The sequence below is a fragment of the Hippoglossus stenolepis genome, chromosome 7 (assembly GCF_022539355.2).
Source record: "Hippoglossus stenolepis isolate QCI-W04-F060 chromosome 7, HSTE1.2, whole genome shotgun sequence".
Lineage (NCBI taxonomy): Eukaryota > Metazoa > Chordata > Actinopteri > Pleuronectiformes > Pleuronectidae > Hippoglossus > Hippoglossus stenolepis.
Window position 1 is genome coordinate 17,676,817 of NC_061489.1, and position 23,458 is coordinate 17,700,274.

General features: G+C 41.8%; 2 protein-coding genes across 3 annotated transcripts; one reads left to right on the forward strand and one right to left on the reverse strand.

Annotated features, from left to right (window-relative positions):
* Positions 1-212: 212 nt before the first annotated feature.
* foxo4 (forkhead box O4) lies at positions 213-9,415 on the reverse strand. The gene is made up of 3 exons (XM_035161413.2): positions 7,428-9,415; positions 4,444-5,981; positions 213-3,871 (listed from the first exon to the last, which is right to left on the reverse strand). The coding sequence occupies exons 1-2, from the start codon at positions 7,866-7,868 to the stop codon at positions 4,470-4,472; spliced, it is 1,953 nt and encodes a 650-aa protein (XP_035017304.2). The 5' UTR covers positions 7,869-9,415; the 3' UTR covers positions 213-3,871; positions 4,444-4,469.
* Positions 9,416-13,268: 3,853 nt separating this feature from the next.
* ubl3b (ubiquitin-like 3b) lies at positions 13,269-22,360 on the forward strand. Of its 2 annotated transcripts, XM_035161417.2 has the most exons (6): positions 13,269-13,431; positions 13,979-14,084; positions 17,744-17,852; positions 18,786-18,872; positions 20,115-20,192; positions 20,788-22,360. In XM_035161417.2, exons 2-6 carry the CDS (start codon positions 14,058-14,060, stop codon positions 20,838-20,840), a joined length of 354 nt encoding a protein of 117 aa, XP_035017308.1. In that variant the 5' UTR covers positions 13,269-13,431; positions 13,979-14,057; the 3' UTR covers positions 20,841-22,360. The 2 variants fall into 2 exon arrangements, with proteins under 2 accessions (XP_035017308.1, XP_035017307.1); XM_035161416.2 differs by lacking the exons at positions 13,269-13,431; positions 13,979-14,084 and adding an exon at positions 16,145-17,616.
* The last annotated feature ends 1,098 nt before the right edge of the window (positions 22,361-23,458 follow it).

A 23,458-nucleotide genomic window follows, 5' to 3' on the forward strand; every position in this document is an offset into this window, starting at 1 on the left:
GAACCTAAAATTTTAATCTTTCAAACTAACCATAGTTTCCAAAATTCAATTTCATTTTTAATATGTTTAAATAACAGCTGCTGTAGCTGTGTGGTTAGTTGAATACTTTGCAGTAGTATTCCTGTAAAGCAGCGCCCCCCAGTGGCAGAGCTTTAAGAACACCATGTCTGAAGCATCACAACTCTCAATTTGCACCAACAACTCAGACAAAGTGGGTTAAACAGTTTATTGAATTTATTTCTGCTGTTCAGAACTGTTCGTCATCGCTGGCTGACTTTACAAGGAGTAAAGAAAGAAAACGAATGAAGAGGGCGGGGTAGAAGAAAAGAACAACTATCGACATTTAATCAAAAATCATGAACATAATTGGCTTATCCACAAACTTATCAATCCCTGCCCGCCCCAACCTCCCCTATGGAAATAAAAAAAACAACCCTTGCCGAATACTAAAATACTGTATCAAATGGGGCAAATTTTTAATTTTCAAAGCAAAAATACAGGAACTAATGGCTACTTTATAAGGAAACGGAGGAAAAATATGTAGATAGTTTTAATTACTTGGAGGGGGAGATACAAGGGGAAGTCATAATACCACATCTGCCCTTTTTTTTAAGGCGGCCACAGTAAACTAGAGATGTGAAAGCCTGCTGCAGCTGATTCTCACAAACCAACCACGTTCACATGCTGCGGTCCGTCCTATCCACAGTTAATAACATCTCCGACACCTGACCATTAGTGAGGAAAAACACGGGGGGGTCTGTTGCACATACAACGTCCTAAAATAATAACATGCTATGTTTTTAAAATAAGAAAATCATGCAGATTTTAAAAGTTGGCCCTTGGTTTTCAGATCGATTTAAGTGATCAGGTTGGGGGAAGGTTATTATATACTGAATATATATTTAAAAAAAACATAAAACAAAAGGGAAAGGACTCTCGATTGTGTTCTGCAACGACACCAAATCAAGATCCTTGCGCTGAACACAGAAAATTCAAAGATTCAAAAGGCCCTGATTTGCACCCACTGCGTCATGGCGTACTCCAGGATATGTCACGGAAATGACATCTAGCACCAAAAATAAAACAAAATACACGTGTGGAAAAACGAGAGAGTGCTTTGTATAAATCAGAGACTAACGTATTCACATAGCTACAGTGAAATGATGAATATTAGGAGTTTAACTGTTGGGATGTTATTTCCTGATTCACAAGAAACCTGACGGTTATGAACAAAGTCTTTACATACAAACACAAAACGCAAACTTTTCAAAGGGGGAGATGACCAAATAAAAGTCCATCCTGCTACAGAGTAACATCATGCTATAGTGTTTTAAATGTTGGCAGTCAAAAAAAACAAAAAAGAATGAGGGACAGGATAGTGCTGATAAATGTGACTGGAGAGCTAGAAGAGGTTTCTCTAGAGAGGGAAGTGAAACGTGAGATCAACAGAAATGTCTCCAGGAAAAACAAAAACAAAGATATCGGTTTCCAGTCTGTTGTAACAGAGAAAAAAAAAAAAGAGTAAAATCAACATTTCTTTTTTTTTTTTTGCTATCATCACGTTTTCTGATTAAATCTGTGCGGAGTTGTTTTTCTTCTGAGCGACCCTGAGAGGTAACGGTTGCATTAGTCTCGTTTTGAGATGAGAAAGTGGCACAGGCGTTCTTTTTTTACATCGTGCCACGCTTCAGCACAGATTTCTATCAATCGGATCCACAACTAATGCTATAAAATAATGAGGCAGACAATCGGGAATTTTTAAAAATGGTCAAGTATTGATGCGTCAGATTTCACGTTACAGGCGGCGTCTGTTGCTAAGCGTATGTACACCGAGATACTGTGTCAGGCCCAAGCTCCCTAAATGCCATGCGAATGCAAATATTAGTGTTCCTTTGGTTATGTAAAAAAAAATCTACACGCATCTCATCCTTTACAAAAATAAAAGTATAGAAAATTACCGTTAAAAATGATCTAAAAATGCTTCCTCCAATGTAAAAAAAATCACGTGTCATTAGTAATATATTCATATGTATTAATATCTCATTTATTACCTCCATCTAAATTGTATATTAAAACTATAATCAAATATATTCTTTTTTCGTACTTCTCACACAGTGAATTCATTTCTTGAATATTAGAGCTAAATAATTAAAGTGTGAGAGGATTTTCTGACACGAGGCCCCCGCACCTCCGTCACCCCCCCATAGACAAAATATCAGGAAAATGTTAAATAGCAAAAACCTTCAAGAAGTGATTTTTCAAATTTCCTTCAAGATTTCATTTTGTTCTCCTGATAAATCTGCATAGCGTGTCATCATGTACATGTGCAATGTGTACATTACATGTTATATTGTTTTTTTATACAGGATTTAAACTCTTTTATAATGAAATGGTACAACCGTAACGTGTATTCTCTTAGTTTGGGGTCCCTGTGTCGCAGGAAACCTAAGTGCTTTGAAAATGCACAGGCTCGAGGGGAAAAAAATAAAAAAGAAGGAAGAGGAAAAATTAAACCAGGTAGACCATTCGACAGTGGAGGCATATTGCTGTTTAAGACAATGTAATACTTGGCCAACCAATCACTCATTGGCAAATAAATTTACCCTTGAATGCCCTGTGTATGTCACAAATCACATTTCTTCATTTTCTTAGTTTAACTGCACATCAGGGATTAAAAAATAAAAAATAAACACCCTCTAACTCACGTCTATCTCACCACACTGCATTGAAAAAATGCCAAACTGCAAAAACATACCCTCTGAGGTGAATCACCACATCAGGGCTAGGCGATAAAACAATAAGAATAATTATCGCGATGCAATGTTCTTCAACAGCAACATTACAAAAGTTCATTGTTTATCAATGTGATGCTTATGCATTGTGCAGGCCTGTGAGAGGTGTAACACATGTCATCGTTTTGAATGTTCCACCTCAGATTTGTGAAATGTTTCGCTGTTCGCTGTTTTCTGCCCATGAAGAAGAGCCACAGTTTCGCCAACTGTCAAACAGGAGCGACAATCAGTCTCTAAACTTGGAATAAACAATAATTTGATGTTTATCATGATAATTGTCGATTTCAACTGATATGAAATTTAACAGTTTTTTACTGTATCGCCCAGCCCTACACCAAAAAAAAAAATCTTTACAATTTTCCTCTAAAGTGAGAAAATGAATCGTACGTATGATCTTAGTCTTAGTACACGATTGGGCCAGATGTAAAGCCGATGTTCAATCAAACATTTTTATATCTCCAGTCGTCCGGTCTTTATTTTTCACCTCTTCACAAACGCAGTCACGTGTTGTCACGGAGGACGATATGTTTCCTCGGGAGGCGATCTGAGCTGGTGCGGCAGAGTAAGTGCACCGCGTTCAGACGATCAAACAGCATTTGGTCGGGCAAGTCATGCTATGCAAGTGTCGATGGGAAACTGGCCATTTCTCCAAAAACGCAGTCCGTCGAGTCTTCAAAACCAAACCCATCGAGATCGGGGGGGGGTACCGTATCGACCCTAAAGCTATTGTGGTGAAACACAACGGTAATATGAACACCCGGCAGGCGGGGGCTCGTGATCTGTCTTTTCACTCTAAAAACATTATTTCACATGTCTTAAAAAAAACGGTTTGAATTCAAAAGGTAAAAATGGCTAGCAGCCAAACTGTTGCAAGTGTTATTATAAAAAAAAAAGGAGAAACTTTGTGCATAGTAGCCTGCGTCATCTCCTCCCTGTCCTCTGCAAGTGTTGGCACAGGACATGAGTGAGGTCTGGTTTAGTCCGAGGGAAGTGTTGTGTTTGAGAATCAGCCATCGTCAGGGAGGAGGAATGCACCGGTCGTGTCATATTGTGAGGTCATCTTCATTGGAGATCAGTTCCTGCAAGATAAAGACAATGAAGAGAAATTTAACATCATCTCATTAAATAAATAACAATTCATTTCATGTGCTTATCTGTGCACCAATAACAGCACAAGTTATTTATCGGGGCTGCAGCGAAAATTCACTTTTAGTATTCATGAATCTTTCGATTATTTTTATGATTCATGCATTTGTCTTAAATTCTGAAATGTTCAGTTTACGATGATATAAAACAGAGAGAAGCAGCAAGTCCTCACGTTTTAGAAGCAGAACATTTATCAATTATCAAATTAATATTGATTGTTGTGTATTGAGCCAAAATATAAATGTTTCTAGTAATTTCAGATTCTAAATTGTACTGATTCTTGTTTTATAAAGCTGTAAATGTTTAATATCTTTTAGTTTTAAACAGATGAAGAAAATCCTCAGTCCTGTATCTTGCAGTTTTTACCTTGGGCTCTGGGAAACTTTTGCGATATTTTTCACTATCCTCTGACAGTTATAGACTAAAAAAATCCATAAACAGTAGATGAATCGATAATAACAAGAATCATTCGTGTGATGGAGGAAGCTGGGAGCGATCAGTGTACCTGGCTTTGCGTTGTCAGCTGAGGAATTAGCTGGGGACCCAGTTGTGAGCGGAGCCTTGGCCTCCAGGCATGGGGTCAAAGTTGAAATCAATGCCGTCTCCGTCCATGAGGTCACTGTTGATGATGTAGTCCACGTCGCAATCCAGGTTTTCCGTGAACATGTCAATGTCCAAGTCTGTGGGCAGTCGGTCCTGACCGGCGGGGAAGCAGGACGGAGCTCCGAACTGACTCATCGCCTGCAGACTGACGCCGGGCCCTCCATGAAGAGAGCTCAGCGCTGGCCCTGCGGCGTGCTGGGCTTTGAGAGCGGAGAGCTGTGACGGGTCTTGAGACATACCTGAGAGGATCATCCCCAACCCCATCTGAGAGTGATGCTGGTGTTGCTGCTGCTGCTGCTGCTGCTGCTGCTGCTGATGCTGCTGATGCTGCTGCTGCTGGTGCTGCTGCTGCTGGTGCGGCTGCTGTTGGTGAAGGTGACGCTGCTGAGGCTGCATCTGAGCCTGAAGCGCCATGGGGGCCACGGTGTTCGGCTCCAGCCCCTTACCCAACAGCAGCTGATTGGGTTTGGGCCTCACACCCACCACAGATGAACCCAAATTCATCAGGCCAACCCCTCCGGGACTAGGCATGAGGGGGTCCACCTGGGTCATCATGACATCACTCGGAGGGGGGGAGTCAGAGGTGAGCAGGGCTTCCAGACTGGAGGGCACGTGGGTGCTGTAGTGGCTGTTACTACGAGAGCCGGAGCTGGACATGGGGTTGAAGAGGGAATTGCTGAAGGTCGTCTGCTCTTTGCTGCTGGGTCCGCACTGAGAGATGGAGGCCTGGGTTCCAGTGTGGGGGGGGGCCTGCGGGAGGCTGGATGGTTGCAGCTGATGGAAGGAGGAGAAGCTGGAGCCACGGGGCAGCAGGGTGGAGGCGGAGGGCAGCGGAGTGGGAGGTGCCGGTGGGGCTGTGCTGGGACTGGCCCCTCCCTGCTGCCCGGTCATCAATGTGAGGCCATCAATCAGATCCAACTCCTCCATGAGGGTCTCGGTGAGGGTGGGGGTCAAGCTCCTGGAAGCGTATCTTCCAAGCAGTCCATCCTCAGGCAGGTTGTCGTCGTCCTCTTGTCCAGGAGCGATGGGGGACAGACGTCCGCTCAGGGTGCTGGCATTAGAGCTTGTGCGTGGACGGAAGGTGGTCCACATGTCAGCGTCATCCAGGCTGCCGCGGGACGAGGGGCTACTGCTGTTGACCCCCCATTTGGGAAACTGCTGGGACGAGTTAGGGCTGTCTGCTCCCCCTGACCCCGTGCCGCCGTCACCTTGCAGCGCCCCTCCAGCGCCGGCTGCTCCCGCCTGCTTCTTGGTCTGCTTGGCCCTCATCCGACTCTTCAGCAGTTTGCTGCTGTTGTCCATGGAGGCGGCTCGGCGTCGAGGAGCTTTCCCGGTCTTCCCTCCTTCTGGGTTGAGCATCCACCAGGAGCTCTTTCCTGTGGATTCATTGTGTACCCTCAAGAACTTGTTGTGGAGTGATAGGTTGTGGCGGATGGAATTCTGATAAGAGGGAGAAGGAAAAATAAGCAGATTAAAGAAAGATAGACACACTTGGTAATAAACATACTTAGCCACGGCCGAAGTTTAAGTGATTCTACAGAAACTAAAACATGGCACACCTCAATATAATATAGAAAATGGAATTTTCTCATCAAAAGGAAGCAGAAAACTCTTATGTATATATTTTTTTCAGACCATCCTCGAATGTTTACATTTGTCTTGCTGTGACACACTGATTAATTTTACATCCTGGATACATTAGAATCTATTATTTCTCCTGCAATCACCTCGCTGCACTGACTCCTTGTAAAATCCATAATCGAATTTTAAATTCTTCTCATCGACCAAGACTTTAATGGCTCCATGCACTTAAAGACTGACTTATGGTTCCTGTCTGCAAAATTGGGGGGGGGGGACCCTCACCACGTTTACTTTGCTTTTTTCTGAAGATCATAGTTAGGGCTGGCTCAGGTGTGATTGAGACTTCCCACAATGCACCTCTCTCCTCTGCTCCTTCTCCAGCTGTACACATTCATATCCTCTAATGAATGTTACCAGTGATATCAAACTACCCCCTGCCTATATAACTGATACTATTATTATTACTGTTAAAGACTTATTGTTGTTACTATTGGCCTTGTTTTTAGTTATTGTCTTTATATTATACATCTGTATGTGGAACCCCCTCGTCCAGTTGATTTAAGGTCCGCTCCCTTTGACAGGGATTTCTTTTCTTCGTTTACACCTGCTCTTTGTGAAAAGTGCCCTGGGATAACTTCTGTAATCATTTGGCAGGACATAAACACAATGGAGCTAACTTGTGTTGATACAGTTCAATACTGAACTAGTCAATGAGTTGACTAAAAGAAAATTAGTTGCTAACATTTAAGATAATCTTTTGAATTGTTATCTCGGTGAATAAGTTACTTTCGATCAAAAACGACACCAAAAAAATCTCAATTACTTGTTCTTAATTTTGAGAAAGTACTTTTCCTTTGCTTTATGTGAAATTAAAGTTTGACAAATCAAAACATTCATCATCGCCTGTAGAATAACCTTAGACTGCAGATTCATGAATGATGGAAATGATGCATTGAAAAAGAACAATAAAGTGTCCTGTCACCATGCAGTACAAATGAAATAATAATAAAAAGTCATTCAATTATGAGCTGTGAATTCACCACAAAAAAACTATGCAAGAAATAATCATAATGAAGAGGATGTCATATATTATGTCATATACAGATATTGGTTGTTGTGTTTGCTTTGATATTTTCTAATTGAATGTATTTGTGTTTATTTAACAAGACCAAACAGATCAATATAGTTGTATACAGTTAATTAGTCTGTCACGTGTAATGATATAACATCTATGACTTATTCCAGCATTACAGTTCATCCAGTTAAAAGATGCACACACACAGACACACACACAGACACACTCACCTTCCAGCCTGCTGAGCTGTTGCTGTCCCCTTTGTCTCTGAAGTAAGGCACAGTCTTCACCATCCACTCGTAGATCTGGGCCAGGGTCAGCCTCTTCTCGGGTGAGTTCTCGATGGCCTGGCTGATCAGGTCCGCGTAGCTCTGGTTCCCCCACGCGTTGCGCCGGGACGATCCTTTGCGGGGCGTCGCGCCGGCTCCGCCCACGCCGGCCGCGGCCCCGCCCTCGGCCGCGGCCGCAGCCTTCTCGGGCTCGGACGTGATTTGCTGCGGCTCGGGCTTGTCCTCGTCGGCGGGCGGGGTGCCGGCGGCGGACTCGGTGCCGTCCGCGCCCTCCGGTTTGACAACCGAGAGGTCGGGCCTCGGCAGCGGCCACGTGCAGGAGCGGGGTCTGCTCTGCGGCTCGAAATCTGGGTCAATCGGGGGCACCGAGGACTGCTCCATGGCGGCGCGCTGGGTTTCCACTCTACCTCAAAAGACGGAGGCCACTCAAAACATTTACCTTTTTAAAAGTTTGAAGTTAACTCTGAGGCCGGAAGATGCGTCGAAAAAAAACAAACTCCCCGACACAAAAACAAGATGCTTCACCCACCGAGGGGCCTACAAGAGAGACGTAATAATCTGGACACACCAATAGCCTCAGTTAATCCTCAGATTGGAGATTAGGGAACCCAAATAATCTCCTTAATAGTAACTATCATAAACCTTCCGATTTATATAGAATGAAGGAGGCTGGGACGATGCGAGTCTCTTTGTTTGAATGAAATAAAAACAAAAGTGGCTGAGTGAGGATGAGCAGCAAAACATCTGGATCTATGCAGATTTAGTCTCTGCTGTGGATGAATTAAACAATCCAGAATGTACATGGATATGAAACCATTCCTCTGAATTAAAACTCAAACTATTTAATTGTCAATGTTAGAATTTAGAAATAGTATATTTGAACTATTTCTCAAAGTGGGACCAGGCAATGGTTTCAATATTTTTAAAAACGAATATTAAGTTTAGTTTCGTACCAGATTTATCAAATTAAATATAAAATTCCTGATCCAAACCCAGGAAGTGGTTGTATTTTACTATAATTCCATAAAGGCTACAAACAGGGATTAGCGGGCTACTGTCCGTCTGCACTTGTAAACAACGTGATGTCTGAGCTCCACAACACAAAATACCTCCAGCCAAGATTTTCTTTTTCTTTAAATCCTAAAACGACCCGCAGACAGTCACAGATCAGTCCGGAGGGTGCAGGAGGAAAAACGGCAGATTAACCGAGCAGCGGTTTTGGGTGCATCGGCTGTAAAAAGAGTAAAAACAGCGCAGTGGCCTGTGGGTTAAAGCGGCTAAACACGCGGAGAAGTCGAGCGAGGGAACCGGGGGAAATCAAACCCACGCCGGCGGCGGTGGTTTAATGGAGTTCGGCTGTTCAAAGTGTGAGGAAGTGGATGGAAGAGCAGTGCGTGAAGTCCGTGCTTCAGGTCCGCCACACTGCGGACAGGCGCATGTCACCATCTGCCATGTTTCTCCACACTCCTGCGGCGGCACACGATGCTCGGAGAGGCGCTGTAGGAAAACCCCTCCTTCGACCTCGGCCCGCGGCTCGGCCGAGCTTCGTCTCGGTGATCGCGCTCCGGAGCGGATCCCCCGGCGGGCAGGGTGAAGCTGGGTCGCCTCCGGAGGTCTGTCGGCTCCCACCGCCGCACTTTGGAAACGGCACGACAGCCTCCGTAACGTTAGCTGCTCCGAGCTCCGGCTACTCCAGAGTTTACAATCCGGGAAAAAGTCCGCGAAAAGCCGCACGTAACTCCCTCCAAGTCCCCGCGTTTGACGAGCGCTGGGTCCGGCGGGACTTCCTGTCGTCGTGAGGGTCCAAATATTCACTCCTCCGCCGTCTTTTTCACTTGTTTTGTTTTGTTTTGTTTTGACTCGAGGCGAAGACTCCCTTCTGACGTCTGTTTACCACTGTCAGGCAGCGTGCACTGCGCCTGCGCCGAGCGGCATTCTGGGAAAGCGAGTCATTCACGTGACAGCGCACAGGCGTAAACAGCGGCTCCGCGAGGCGTCGTGTACCTGTTGTGGTCCATTATGTAACCGTTTGTGAAAGTGTGCTAAGCCGCAGGTAAACTTAGGTTATTTGCAGAAGGCTATTAGCGGTCACACGTGGGAGAAGTAGGCCACTTAGATATGGTGCTGTAGTAGAAGTTCAGCTCAACAATATAAAAAAACTACAAGTTAGTCATTTTACTCAAGTCAAAGTACAGACCTGATGTCAGAAGCTTTAAAAGTACTTAAGTACAGACCTAATGTCAGGAATTTTTAAAGTTTCTTAAGACCGGATGTCAGAAACTTTAAAAGTACTTAAGTACAGCCCTAATATCAGAAACTTTAAAACTACTTCAGACCTGATGTCAGAAACTTTAAAAGTACTTAAGTACAGACCTAATATCAGAACCTGTTGTAAATTGTATGTCTATTTGTATAAGTACACTGAACTACAAATACTGCACTGGAGTCAAATTCCTAGTATGTGTACTCATACATAGCAAATAAAGCTGAAATGCAGACCTAATATTAGAAACCTTAAAAGTACTTCACATTTAATTGTGAAATTCATATCTTGAAAGATTACATTGTTGGTAAATACTATTGTATGTACAGGTTCACATTTTTTTCATAATTTTTATACTAAGATTTTATTGCCTTTTATATTATTATTACTGAATAAACACAAACATTGTATAATTGAGGAACACAACCTAGTGATGCAATTTAAAAAGAACTCAGTGTCTATATAAAGGTTTTAGAAGCCTTTGCCCTGCATTTTATTAGAGTATTTTTAATAAGCTGTTGACTGTTGGATTCTCGGAAGTTTGTGAGGTTTTCTGTATCGTGTTTCTCTCCGATGTCACGATTGCCTTCTCGGCATCTGCCAATAGAACTTTAACTGGCCCTCGTGTTGTGTATTAACCTGTGTCCGATTACGTAACACAGCACTACACACATCTTGTGTAATACATAGTTTACTATCACTGCCAAGCATTCATCATCACCCTGCTACTTTCTCACTCATTCACAACTTTTCAAGTCTGACTTCATAGAGAAGTAATTTACTCATATTAACAATAAGCTTTTTCTGTAATAATTCCTCCTGTTCACACTGGACATTTAAAGTCTCCTTCCTGATTCCCCCTCAGTGTAAGTTTTTAGAATTTTAACATGGATGTTCATTCTTGACCCTGGGAAGAATGTTGTGATACCTTAAATTGTAGACTTTGCAAAATATATTGAAATAACTTAACTTAAGTAGTAACTTAAGCTTCCCATTAGAAATAATCAAGTTTCACTGAGGAACAAAAAAGACTCATGCAATTTCTTAAATTTTTTTTACTTGTTAACTTGACACATTGCTTATTTGTTGTAGGTGTAAGTAATGTTTGAGATTTGACAAGATTTCTCTTCACTTTATATGACACATTTGTCTTGAGAATGACTCAGTTAATTAATAATTATTATTTCCTTTTGAGTCTGCCAGATACCAGTGATTCACAACTGACCTTATTTTTTTTTTTTTGCTTCCTGACATGAATCTAATGAATAGTAAAATTACATGTTCAGCAGATATGGTAAATTTGAAAACAAAAAACTTTCTGAAACTTAAGCAGCTATTGTCCAGTATCTAAAGTTTTTTCCTATTTTTCACTGAGGGGTTTTCTGAGTAAGGTTAGAAGTAGCAGCTGTATGTAACTTACAGTGTGTGCACAATTATATAATCATATGTTATTAACCATTTCTGAAATGTGCTTTTATGGAGCTCATAAATTTTAAATCTCCAAAGTTAATTCCTGCACTGTTACTCATTATCTGAGTCATTATCAGAAGTGGTTGGCTTCCTGTTTAAAACACTGTGGTGGCTCCAGCCGTCTGACAGCCAGGTGTGGCCCCAGAATTCTCTTTTGTGCTGTTATGACTAACGTTATAACTCAGGGTGTGGGATTAACATCAGGAACCAGAGGGCAGGTAACCATGCAGGAACTAGTCAGGACCCACCACAGATCTGTGATATTTGGTTGCGGTGGTCTCCTCTATGGTTTCAATGCTGGGCTTTTACACCCATGTCCCTACGGCTGGATCATTGTACTGATACATGAGCTCAGGTGATCTGGGCCTGACTTGATGAAAATTACGTTTTCTTAGGCTCAGGTTGAACAGGGAAACACTGAGATCTGTTTAATTTTATGTTAAAGAAATACATGCTGTATATTTAAGATGGGGTTGTTTGAAAATCAATTATAATTTAGCTGCTTAGACAGAACAAATTGTTTTAGAAAGATGATAACAACAAGCTTGAAGCAGCTGAAAAGCCTTGGGCCCGCAGCTTCTTTTAATGGAGTCAGGAAAAAGTCACCGGTGAGATCTCAGTCTATTCTTACCTCATCCTATCCTCCTGTTTTACCCACTTGGTCCACTGCCACAGGCTGTGCAATACAGGCCTACATTTGATAACCTCGTCAAGCAGGATTATTCAGCCTTGATGCTTGAAAGATCCAAGTGTATTGAACCTTTTGGATGTTTTGTCTGCCAAAAATCTGTAAACATATATGGACCCCACTGTGTGTATGTATAAGTACCATTACCTCAGTAAAAGTAAAGAAGTATTCTGGGCAAAATATGAATCAAATATCAAGAGTGAAAGCACTCTTTCTGCAGAAAAGGGGCCTCTGTCGGTGATATATTGTTTTTATACAAGATATTAGATTATTAATGAAGATGCATGAATGTGTGAGCAGCATTTAACGTTTACTTTATATAGCTACAGTTTGGTAATTTAGTCCGGTGGTTCCCAACCTATGGTTTGAGCCCTCCCAAGGGAACACAAGAGAAATCTGACGGGTCTAACGTCTGCTACCACTGTTTTCTTGGTGAAGATTTTGGGTTTTATCAATCGGGCCTTAAAATGTCAACTGTAAACTATTGGATTACATGGGAAATCATTTCCCAGTGAAACTGCAAGAAACTCACAGACATCTGGGGCACAAGCTGAAATGGTTGGGGACTACTTGTTTAATCTTCAACAATATATTGTATTTTACAAGAATACCTCACATTAAAGGTTCAGTGTGTAGAATTTAGTGACAGCTGTTGTGGTGCAGTTGCATGTTGCAGCTGAACACCCCTCACCTCACCCTCCTCTTCCAAACATGAAAGGGAACCGGTGGTAACCTTCAGTTGTCATAAAAACTCAAAAGGTGTTTAGTTTGTCCAATTTGGGCTACTGTAAAAACATTGCGGCCTCGGTAGAGAGGACCTGCTGCCGATGTAAATATAAAGTATTTAAATATAAAGGGCCCATTCTAGGGTAAAGAAAACAACAATTCGTACAATTTAGATGAAACACCACTAGGATTATTTTATATTCAATTTCTGCCAATAGATCCCTTTCACCTAAATCTTACACACTGGACCTTTAAATCCTCATCTGAAAAGTAACTAGGCCTGCCAGACAAAAGTAGTGGAGTAAAAAGTACATTATTTCTCTTTATTTTTTGTGCTGTATGACTATAAAGTAGCATAATATTAAACAGAAATATTAAAGTCAAGTAGAAGTATTTCACAATTGTACTTAAGTACAGTGCTTGAGTAAATATGCACAGTTACTTTCTACCACTGAGCCTCTGCAGCATCCAAACTGTCTAAACACATACAAATAAATAATTACTCATCTTTTATAATGGAAGTAGAATTTAATGAAACAGAAAAGTTTATGTTTTTAAATATCAGCCATGTTGTCGCAGGGGTTTCTGATTCGTTCTGGACTCCAACTCCCAGAGGGGTTTGCGGTCGTAGTCTGTGTTTACAACCAGCTGACATCCGGCGTCTTCCCGTCCATTAGCCACCGATACCAACTGTCAACGATATCCGGCTGCACTCGATATTTTCCCCACGAAAATCGCTCCCCGCGGATTCGTCAACTCAACTGGATGCAACATTCCATCGTACTGATCCGATGCAGGTGAGGTCGAAGAGACAAACGTCACATTTATTCAGCCAGCGAGCCAGCGACGGGCAGAATTGCCATAAGCTAACACAGTGGCTAATGCTAACGTTAGCCTTCCCTATTAGCCGCAGCTTATTTTCGACATCTGTCCGCACCAACCCCGGATCTAGGTGGTGTTTCCCGGGGAGATGTATTATCCTCAGATGTCTCTAAACACACCTATTTTATCGCTGTTACCAAGCTAATTAGCAGCGGTGGTTGAGTTAAGCTAATATGAGCTGCGTTAGCCCGCTAGCCTCATTAGCTTAACGTTAGTTGTCAACCTGCAGAGACTCGAGCTGCTACGCTCGGTTTTATTTTTTTATTTATAGAGGTGAGACCATTTATTTGCTGTCAGGCGCTTCAGCTCGACGCGGGTTCGGGTGATTGGGTGATAACGCTGCGTCCGGGGAGGTGTTGGCGGCGGGGAAGTGTCGGGTCGCTGGGTCTGCGGTGATGTGCGGTGCCGCTGCGGTGCCAGGCTGTGGAGGCAGACTCACAGTGTTTCTGTTGTTTGTGTCAGGGCTCTGGCCCCGTCTCCCGCAGCTGAGCCACAACCGGTCCTGTCCTCTGCGATCCACGTCCTTCCTCCTGCCTGAGCCATGACCACCCAGAGGGATCTCGATATGGTGAGTGAGGCTCTGCCCACCTTTCTCAAGATTGTTTTTCTAATGTCAACACACACCCACGGAGTCTGCCACACCACCCCACATACTTATATCACTTGTGTCATTATGCTGATTACATTTTCGTAAACGATTCCCCCCCAAATTGAAATGATTCAGGGTCTGGGGGTTGGGGGCGATCATGGATTAGCCAATGCCCACAAACACTTAGCTGGGACTGGGACTGCTGTTCCTGTGAACACCATCTGTCTAATCTCTGTTAAAACGTTGCCCTACTTTCCTTTCAAGGTTTAGACGCCAATTGATTGTACCCTCCGACTAAGTCGCCCCTCCACCCCACCTTGACCCACACAACCATAGGAATGGACAGTATACATTTAGAGTCGCATCCGAAATAAAGAAAAGCTGCGAAATCCTGCTCACTGTACTTGGCAGCTGAATCTATAACCTGTGAATATTCACTTAATAAAAAATGTTTTCCATTCGTGAAGCTGTCACCAACGGAACTTTTGGTGTTTTTATTTCATCAATTGTCCAACAAAGGAAATATATTGCTTTCATTTTAAGAAAATGTATCTGCAATTATTCTTCAACAAATTTTACAATCAATAATTATTTTTTTGGTCCTAAATTAAAATTTCTGGTTACAATATTTCAATGTGAAGATATGAATGAGTACATGAACACATTCTAGAGTTTGGCGGGTGTTTATTAGATGAAAAAACTTATTTGAAGATGTCACCTTGAGTTCTTAGAAAATGCTATGGGTGGTGTTTTATATATATATATTTTCCCTGAATTTATAACATTTTCAAGAAAATAATCTGCTGATAATTCTCAAAGCCTAAAGACCTTTGCATTTGTAGTACACAACCAAAAATTATATACAAACGGCAACATTATCAAACAATATATCTGGGACACCTACATCAGGTAACAGCTAACAGCGAGGCAGAGTGCGATGATTTACTGGATCATCTCTCTTGGCAGCTAGCTTGAGGTATTAGCTTGTGCTGGGTTGTTTTTAGGAAACCAGACCAACATCGATTATGTATAAGCCTTTGAAAGCTCTGTTAACCCTTCAAAAAGAAAGTCATAACAATGTTTAAAGAATTTAATGTCTGGCGTTGGATCGGAGAACCTTGAGCACATTTGTGATACAGGACGTTGCCATGAGCAACCAGGCAGATTTGACTTTGTTTTTATTTTGCTGGGGATGAAAGGGATGGGGACAAAGCTTGTTAATGATGACGTGGTGTGTAACTCCACATTGAGGTTATTCAGTTCAGAAGGGGGGAAGGGGAGGGGAGGGCAGAGGGACCACCAAGGGAGGATTGTATTTGTAAACAGATCAGAGAGTGAGGACGTCCCACTCTGACCATCACACCTCGTGGTTAAGTCTCTTTGTTCTCTCCTCCGTGATTTGTGAACCAGAGAAAGTTCATTTTCAACCTGTTTAAGAAGGTCACATGTCGGAGAAAATGTATTCCGTCTGCAATTCTTGAATAGAGATGTCCCACTAGACAGATTTAGTTGATGGGATGTTTTTCTTTGACCCCTAAAGTAATTTTTTAAAGCAGCAACTTGATTGATTAGAGATGATGGATTAATGGATTAACAAGGAAAAGTACTTGTCGCATACATGTTGGATAAGGTCATAAATTGATCAATAATTTAGTTCAGAGTGATGGTTTAGCCCAGATAACGAGCTGACCACACAGACAGTGAGAAATAACTGGACAAGTTAATATAATATCATGATCTCAAATCCTTTACTGTTGTTGATCGGTGTATTCAGCTGTCTGTGCACACCTTGAAGTCCCATTATTGCTTCTGCGTTAAAGGCCTCCAAGATTCTGTTGTAGCTAACATACACAGAAAGGCAACTACGCATCTGGATGGACATATCGTGTGGGTACTGTGACGGCTGAGACTGGCTGCTTTTGTTTTCCTTTATATGTTTGGTGCTGGTGAAGTTAATTGATAGAGAAGCTACAGGAAGACTCTCAGTAGCCTTCTCACTTTCAATAACAGCCAGAATGGTACTCAGGAGAGTGTATGCCTCTGCCAAGGCCCATCAGTCTCCTCATGAAACCACAATTAAATTAACCAGATTGGTACTTATAATTAGATCTGTACCAAATTCCAAAAAATATTCTCTGAGAAATCAAGGAAAAGTTAGAAAATCACCCTATTTTGCCATGTTAAACAAAGTGGGGAAAAAAATCCTGGATCAGCTCCCTGATCCGGATCCGAAAGGAATTTTAATAGATTCATGCTTGTGTTATTCCCCATCCCTCTGCAAAATTCTATTGAAATCTGTTTGGGTTGTTTTTGTGTAATCCTGCAAACAAACACAAATGAAAACATAACCTCCTTGATGGAGGAACATAGTAAACAAAGTGATAACACTGCAAATCTTCTCACTGTGATTTCTGCTCCACTAAAAAGGATGAACTTAACACAGTGATTGCACAGCGGCCGTCGTCTGTTCAGTAACGACACACATTGAAATGATTTTATAAGGTACATGTGTGCTACTCATTTATGTGTGTCTCTCCTTAAAGAATGTTAACAGCAGTATAAAGCTTGATAAGGCCTGATAAGGCATCTTGCATCAAGTAAAAATCCCACTTCACAGCTGAAAGTCTGTATTTTAACCTCGGCCGTTGTTTCTTTTCGATGCAAAGAAACTGAACACATTGTTTCGCCCTGATGCTGTAATGTTATAAATAATTAATGGTTGTACGTGTATTGTTTTCAACAATAAAGGGCTGCAACTAATGTTTGTGCAACCGTCATCTACCCATCATATAACCTTCCATCTATTTTCTCTAATTACTTTGACTGTACAATGTCAGAAAACTCCCTCCAAGCTTTTCCAAAATCGAATTTTGATGTTTTCTAAATATCACTTTTTTCGGTGAAAAGTCCACATGAGACAAATCAGGGAGTCCTTTCAATTTCGAAGCTGGAAGTAGGTGTAATGTTTGATAATTTTACGAATTTTAAATCTTGTAGTAGGAGTATGAAGTGTCCCCCGTGGATTTCCTGATGTTGGTACAATAATTACGCCTTCAGGAAATCTAGATAAGCAGCTCGTTTTTCATTTTTAGTATATATGTATTTTCTATCTAAACAGATTGGTGTGTAGTTGCCCAGAGGATAACATTTCTAGGGAGCCCCACTGTTAAAGACCCTCCCACACACATGCACAGTCCCCCTAAGGGCTACGCACTGGCCATGTAAATTTAATAACATGGCCCAGAGCTGTCTGGGACACCTGGGGTTATCGCATTAGGCCGACAGCCCGGAGAGGAGCTTGCAGCACCCTGGAACTAAAGGGCCAGTGTTCTCCCCCCTCAGCCCCACCCTTATCTGTTGTCGTCCCCGGCAACAGGGGCTCACTTCAGTGTAAGCCCTCAGTGAATGAAGTCGCCCAGTCGAAGGGTGGAGATCTGGTGTGGATAAATCTAATTAGACTGGAATGCCTGTCTCTTCACAGCCTTCTGAAGGTCACCTCATGTCTGAGGAGGTTAGAGGAAGTGGAGGGATTCCACCACCACTAATTAAGAAGAATTCTAATGGAGGTTTGGTGTTTGTGTTGGTTGCCGCCGCTGTTCTATGGACTGAGATTAGGCTGCTTTTGTTTGTTGTTCTAGGTGCACCTCCGCCTTATCCTGGTCAGCGGCAAAACGCAAGACTTCACTTTCTCCCCAAATGACTCGGCCACAGACATCGCCAAACACGTATTTGACAACTGGCCTGCAGGTATGTGTTCACAGGATTCAGTTTGCTGTGTTTTTTCAGTTAGCACTCACTTTTCAGTTTCATACAACAACCTGGCAGTAAATCCTCTTGGCATGAAGTTTGTTTACTATGTCTGTTGTTTAGTCTACCCACTGTGATTTGAATGAGGTGCACAAAATAATAGGAACACCTTTCAGCACATCATACTGCAATTCAGTGCACTGTTGACAATATCCTCTACAATAATCACACAGTAGAATCAGTACCTCTCTAACACAGTTTCAACAGACACTGATAATATCCCTCATAAAGGTTTGTTGCCGAGCTGTTTTATTAGACTGCATTCGTTTTAGCGTGGTGTACCTAATACACTGAAGACTACACATATTTCATTGATGTTATTACTTTGCTGACACACCTTGGACAAACCTTGTATACTCTGTTTATTTTCATAGTCAAATTGAACACAGGCTAATTATAACACAAATTTAAAATGTTAAATGTGATGTGTAATGATTGTATTGAGGTAATGTGACAGTGCACAGCAGAGCTAGACTATTAAGTAGTCCAGATATAAATAATTTAAGATATTAGTTTAGCTGAAACACTGGGGTTTGTGTATTTTGGCTCCTACGAGATGCTACACTATGAGTTAATTAGGAGACAATGTCCACTGCACAGAGCAGACCTGTTGATTTGTTTGTTCTTTTTAACTGTAGATTAGTTATTCTTGCTGGTTTCTTTGCCTGTTTACTACATTTTCACACCATCAGACTACAAACCACAGCGTTGATCTTTATGGTTTCCAATCTCTGATTATCTTTTATTTATTTCCAGCATGAGAAACGTGACATTACGCCCTGTTTCAGATCTGAGTTCAGCTATATTCTGTTGAACGGAAACATAGTTTGACCGAACCTGTAGTGATGCATTTGTGTCTCTGCTCTGTGACAGGATGGGAGGAGGAGAGGGTGAGCAGCCCCAGTATACTGCGCCTCATCTTCCAGGGACGCTTCCTTCATGGCAACGTTACCCTGGGAGGTAAGACACAAAACATCAATCTGGCCAACACTCATGTGGAGTGACAATTAATTGTACACACAAATTCCACTTACTGGAAATTTTGTAGCGCTTTCAGCCACCTTGTAAGTGGAGTTTTGTCAGTCATCATGTTGTTCAGTTGGATCATCAATCACAAGGTAACAGGGGATTTCATCCAGTCATTGAGGTCATACAATGTGGCCGAAAGCTGTAGATTTACAGTATGTGAACCTTGTGTGAAGGGTTATTTGTCAAACTGCTATCTCCAAGACTGAAACTGAAACTTTCAGTTCTGTAGATTTTTACTTTACAACATATTTACAGTGCTGTTTCCACTCAGCAGATGTCCACCCCTACTTAGAGCACTTAGTACTGACCATCAATTCTGGTAAACAAAAGGAAAACACAAAAGTAATGAAAACCACAATATCTGTAATGGTTAGTTGTGTGGTGTTTTAAACAATAATAATAATAACTTTATTTGTATAGCACTTATCTAAACAAGGTAACCAAGTGCTTCACACAAAAGATCCATGGCAAAATGAGGATTGAATTATAATGAAAGGCATTCAGTTTAGTTTAAGAGCCAAATCATAACATAAAAAGGTCAAGACCCTAAATTTATAGAGAGACCCAACAGTTCCTACAATGAGCAACTCCTGAGGCAGATGTTATGTCTGGTTTATCATATTTAAGATGAGCAATGGAGATAAAAGAGCTACAGGTACAGCAGAACAGCAGAACTTTATAATAATATAATCAATCAATTTAGAATTAGAAAACAAATATTAGGTAAATAATAGAAGGTAAATACTCGCACTCAAAGAACCTATCTTCAAACACAGTATTAATGACCTCATCCAGTATCAAAGTTGCAGGATATGACAAAATTCCTGCATCTGTGGTGAGTTTTTTTTTCCGTTTACCCGATGTCCTTCATAAACTTGAGGTGAACACAGTTTAACAAATGAGCAGCTGAGTCAAAACACAGCAAGTCTGATTTGATTATTCTAATCCTGTTAAACCTTTGACCTCATGGACTCTCTGCTCCCGTACCTGGTTTGCACTTGTGCCAATAAGAACTGGGATTTACGGACCACCAATCAGATGGTCTGGTTCTGTGGTTCATCACATAATTCCCATAGGATTAGCCACCATAGGTCCATATATACAGTGTGTATATATATATATTAATTAAATAAAATGCAGCTAAACAATGATGAATCATCTCTGTGTCTTAAGCTCTAAAACTGCCACCTGGCCGAACGACTGTCATGCACTTGGTTGCCAGGGAGACTCTTCCAGAGCCCAACTCTCATGGTGAGCATCTTGTATTTGTCTCATTTATCTTTCTTTTCTTTTATTTAGAGAGTATATAAGTATTCACTAATATCAGGATTCAGACAACAACACATCATGTTTAGTAAAGACAACCCTGATCATAAGATGAACCCTCTGTTGTTGAGAGTCTGTCACTTAAGCTGCTTTTAGACCTGCTCTGAACTCCGGAGAACCTCCAGCTGGAGCGGAGACTCTCCTGCTGCGTTGTTCGTATGTGAAAATCCGGATCCAATTCTGCAGACATCCTCCGGAGGTCATGTCTGAAAATGGCTTTTAATAATCGTCTTGGTGGGAAAGCTTCCCTGAGAAGAACTCGTCATTTAGTCTTTTTGAGCTCCTCGTCTGTGTCAGCTGTAATTCTACATTATATATTCTATTTCTCACCCAGGTCTGTTTTTCATGGTCAGTGGTCCTTTTTCTTGACCTTTCATTAACACAACGCAGCGAGCCCTTTATTGCTGCTGCCGCTGTCGTCAGCCTTGTCTCACGTGAGGCGTCTGTGTTTGTGTTTTCTTCTGGTTTCAGCTGGATGTTTTTGTCTCACACTGCGTCTCTGCTGTCCTGTCTCTTGTAGGTCAAAGGAACAGAGAAAAAACCACAGAGAGCAACTGCTGCCTCCTCTTGTAAAGCAACAGAGAACGACCCCCTCCCTTCTACCCAGGCCTCACATATAACTGACGAACATAACACACACATATAAACATGCGTACACTCTGCTCTCTCCTACCTGTCATCCAATCAGCTGTGGACCTGGAGTAAATCGCAGGAAGTCTGGTCGGGGGGGCCATTACCCTCTTTGGTTGAACTCTTGTCCAATCTGAGGCTTTTTTTTGTGCCAATATATTCACTGTTCCCCCTCCCCCCACAACGTTTACTTTATCTGCAGAGTTTTGCTGTAGTTTCTCCTTTTTATTTGAAGATCGTGACATAAAACAATACCTTTGCTGCTGGACAAGTTTTAAAGAGCTGTCATACGTTGTGAATAAGACCCAGGAACTCATCACTCTTCATGGACACTGACGTGCTATAAAGGATGTGTGGGCTTTAACCCTTCCCTACTAGTCACATGGATGTTTCCCCAGGTCTTTACTCGATGGTGTTAACCCTCTCATTGCACTTAACCAGTTTGTTAACTCCGAAGTGTTTATTGTGTCGTCCTCTCCTCCCTCATGACATTTCTTCTTTTGATGAACAGACCTCAGTTCCCCAGGTGGTAGAAAACGTGCCATCCTCCTCATAGACTGTCTCCGCCTCTTATTAACTAAACCGTTAGGTCTGTATCAGCACCAGTGGCGTTTGTGCCATCACCCACATCCTGTTTGTTCCTGGCAACGGACCAATGGAGAAAAGACTTTCATTAGCAGCGTAAACACCTGAGGGATGTACAGGTCCACGAGGAGCAGGAACAGACTCCCAGCGCGGCCCCTCAGTGGAGGCTGAGGATTTGCTCGTGTGCCATCTGGTGTCGTGTTCGCACTTTTGCCAGTGACTTTTACTGACTAGACCTTCAGCGTTCCCCTTGCGAAGGGAGCCGACACGGTGGGCCACGTAAATGCAGAAGGAAGAAGACGGGTGGAGACGGGAGGGAGGCGTGTGGTCGGTGTGAGACCCTCCTCTACTGGACACTGAAAACAAGGCAGGGGGAAAGATTTCTCCCACTCAGGCGTAAGAGTAAAAAGGAAATTTTTGGTGGTGTTTCACCTCCTTTCATTTGGATGCTGTCTTTACTTCTTGTTTGCCTTTTATTGTGGAATTCAGTAATATCATTAATATTGAAATTTAAATATATCAATTTTTATCTTGTGTATAGGTATTTGTTGAATTTTAGTGTGGGTGAGTTTGTGCGTGCGTGTGTGTGAGTGAGTGAGAGTCTGAGGGTGTGTGATGCACGTGGCATACTGTTTGAAGACTAGCGAGGGCATGTGGTCTTAAAGAGGTGGTGCACTGGGAGTGTTGATGGGCTGCGGTTTCTTCAGAAACAGTTGGAAACCTTTTGATTCCTTCCATTGAGTGTCCTTTGGTTTGTGTTTTTGTCAATCAATGTCACTGCTATGAAGTTTAGCTCAGTATGAATAAATGTAAAAACTAAAATGCAATGTGGTCTACATAAAAGCTTGTATTATAAATTAATAAATCTTTAAATAAGGCAGCAGCTTTTGATTCCTTTTTTACGGTTTCTCAAAATGCAACAAAATAGTGAAATTATTCATGTTTCTTTCTAGTTTTTAGGTCCAAAGTATCATCTTCAAACGTCTCGTTTTGTCTGGTCAAAAGTCCAAGACTGAAATATATTTAATTTATTATCAGACGACCCCAAAAACCTGCAAATTATTCTTAAGCATTGATTAAAGAAATAATTCATTGTCCAAACGGTTGTGGCTAAATTTGACTACATTGTAGTTTGTTGTATAAACTGCTAACTGAATTCAACATGATATAATTATTACATGAAATATATAAAACAACTTTTAATTCAGTATTATACAAAATCAGAACGTTATGAAGTGCTTTTATGATGCCATTTCTGGAACGGTGCAAGAATGGTTAAGGATTAATTAACAATCTATTAATATATAATACATATTTGTATGCGTATATATTATACACATGAGATAAGTATTGTATTTGTTATGCTGTTATTTTCAAAGACCATTATGATCAAACTAAGTGTAGTTTTATGTATCTGCCTCTAGGTGGCAGTGGTTGTGTGTGAGTCTAATGAGTGATAGTCCTCGTGTTCAGCTGCAGTGTTTTAAAGGATTGGAATAGATTGTGTTTATTTTTGTCTGTGCCTGATGCATTGATACAAGTTGTACTGATTCACTTTTTTATCAACTGTTTCTATTAACCCACAGAAATAAGTGTAATCAATCCAGGCTAAAAGAAAACAAGACAAAGTTACAGACAGATATTTACTAACAGTATCTCCTCTGGGATCATAACGAACTCCTCTGTTGTTATGATCAGTTTGTATCTTTGTGCTGAGCTGATTTTCAGCAGCTCTCTCTCCTCGTCGCCCTGAGGACTCTGCTCCTGACATGCAGCCGTGAGACGTCCAGGTTTCCAGTTGACACTGGCAGCGCACCTTAGGAAAAGTTCAGTCCACCCACATCTTCCTCAACACGCTGTTCTTCCAAAACCTGCTATTGTGTTGAAACCACTTGTCATTCTGTCTCTTCACATTTTCCACCCCCTCTTATCTGAGCTGTGTTGTGCAACTGCTGCGGTTTGACAGAGTTTAGTGG

Coding starts and splice junctions, on each gene's coding strand:
- ubl3b (XM_035161416.2), top strand. CDS start 17,569: ATGCCTGTCTCTTCACAGCCTTCTGAAGGTCACCTCATGTCTGAGGAG. Junction 17,617..17,743: donor GTCACCTCATGTCTGAGGAG/GTTAGAGGAAGT, acceptor TTGTTGTTCTAG/GTGCACCTCCGCCTTATCCT. Junction 17,853..18,785: donor ATTTGACAACTGGCCTGCAG/GTATGTGTTCAC, acceptor GCTCTGTGACAG/GATGGGAGGAGGAGAGGGTG.
- foxo4 (XM_035161413.2), bottom strand. CDS start 7,868: ATGGAGCAGTCCTCGGTGCCCCCGATTGACCCAGATTTCGAGCCGCAG. Junction 5,982..7,427: donor ACAGCTCAGCAGGCTGGAAG/GTGAGTGTGTCT, acceptor CCCTCTTATCAG/AATTCCATCCGCCACAACCT.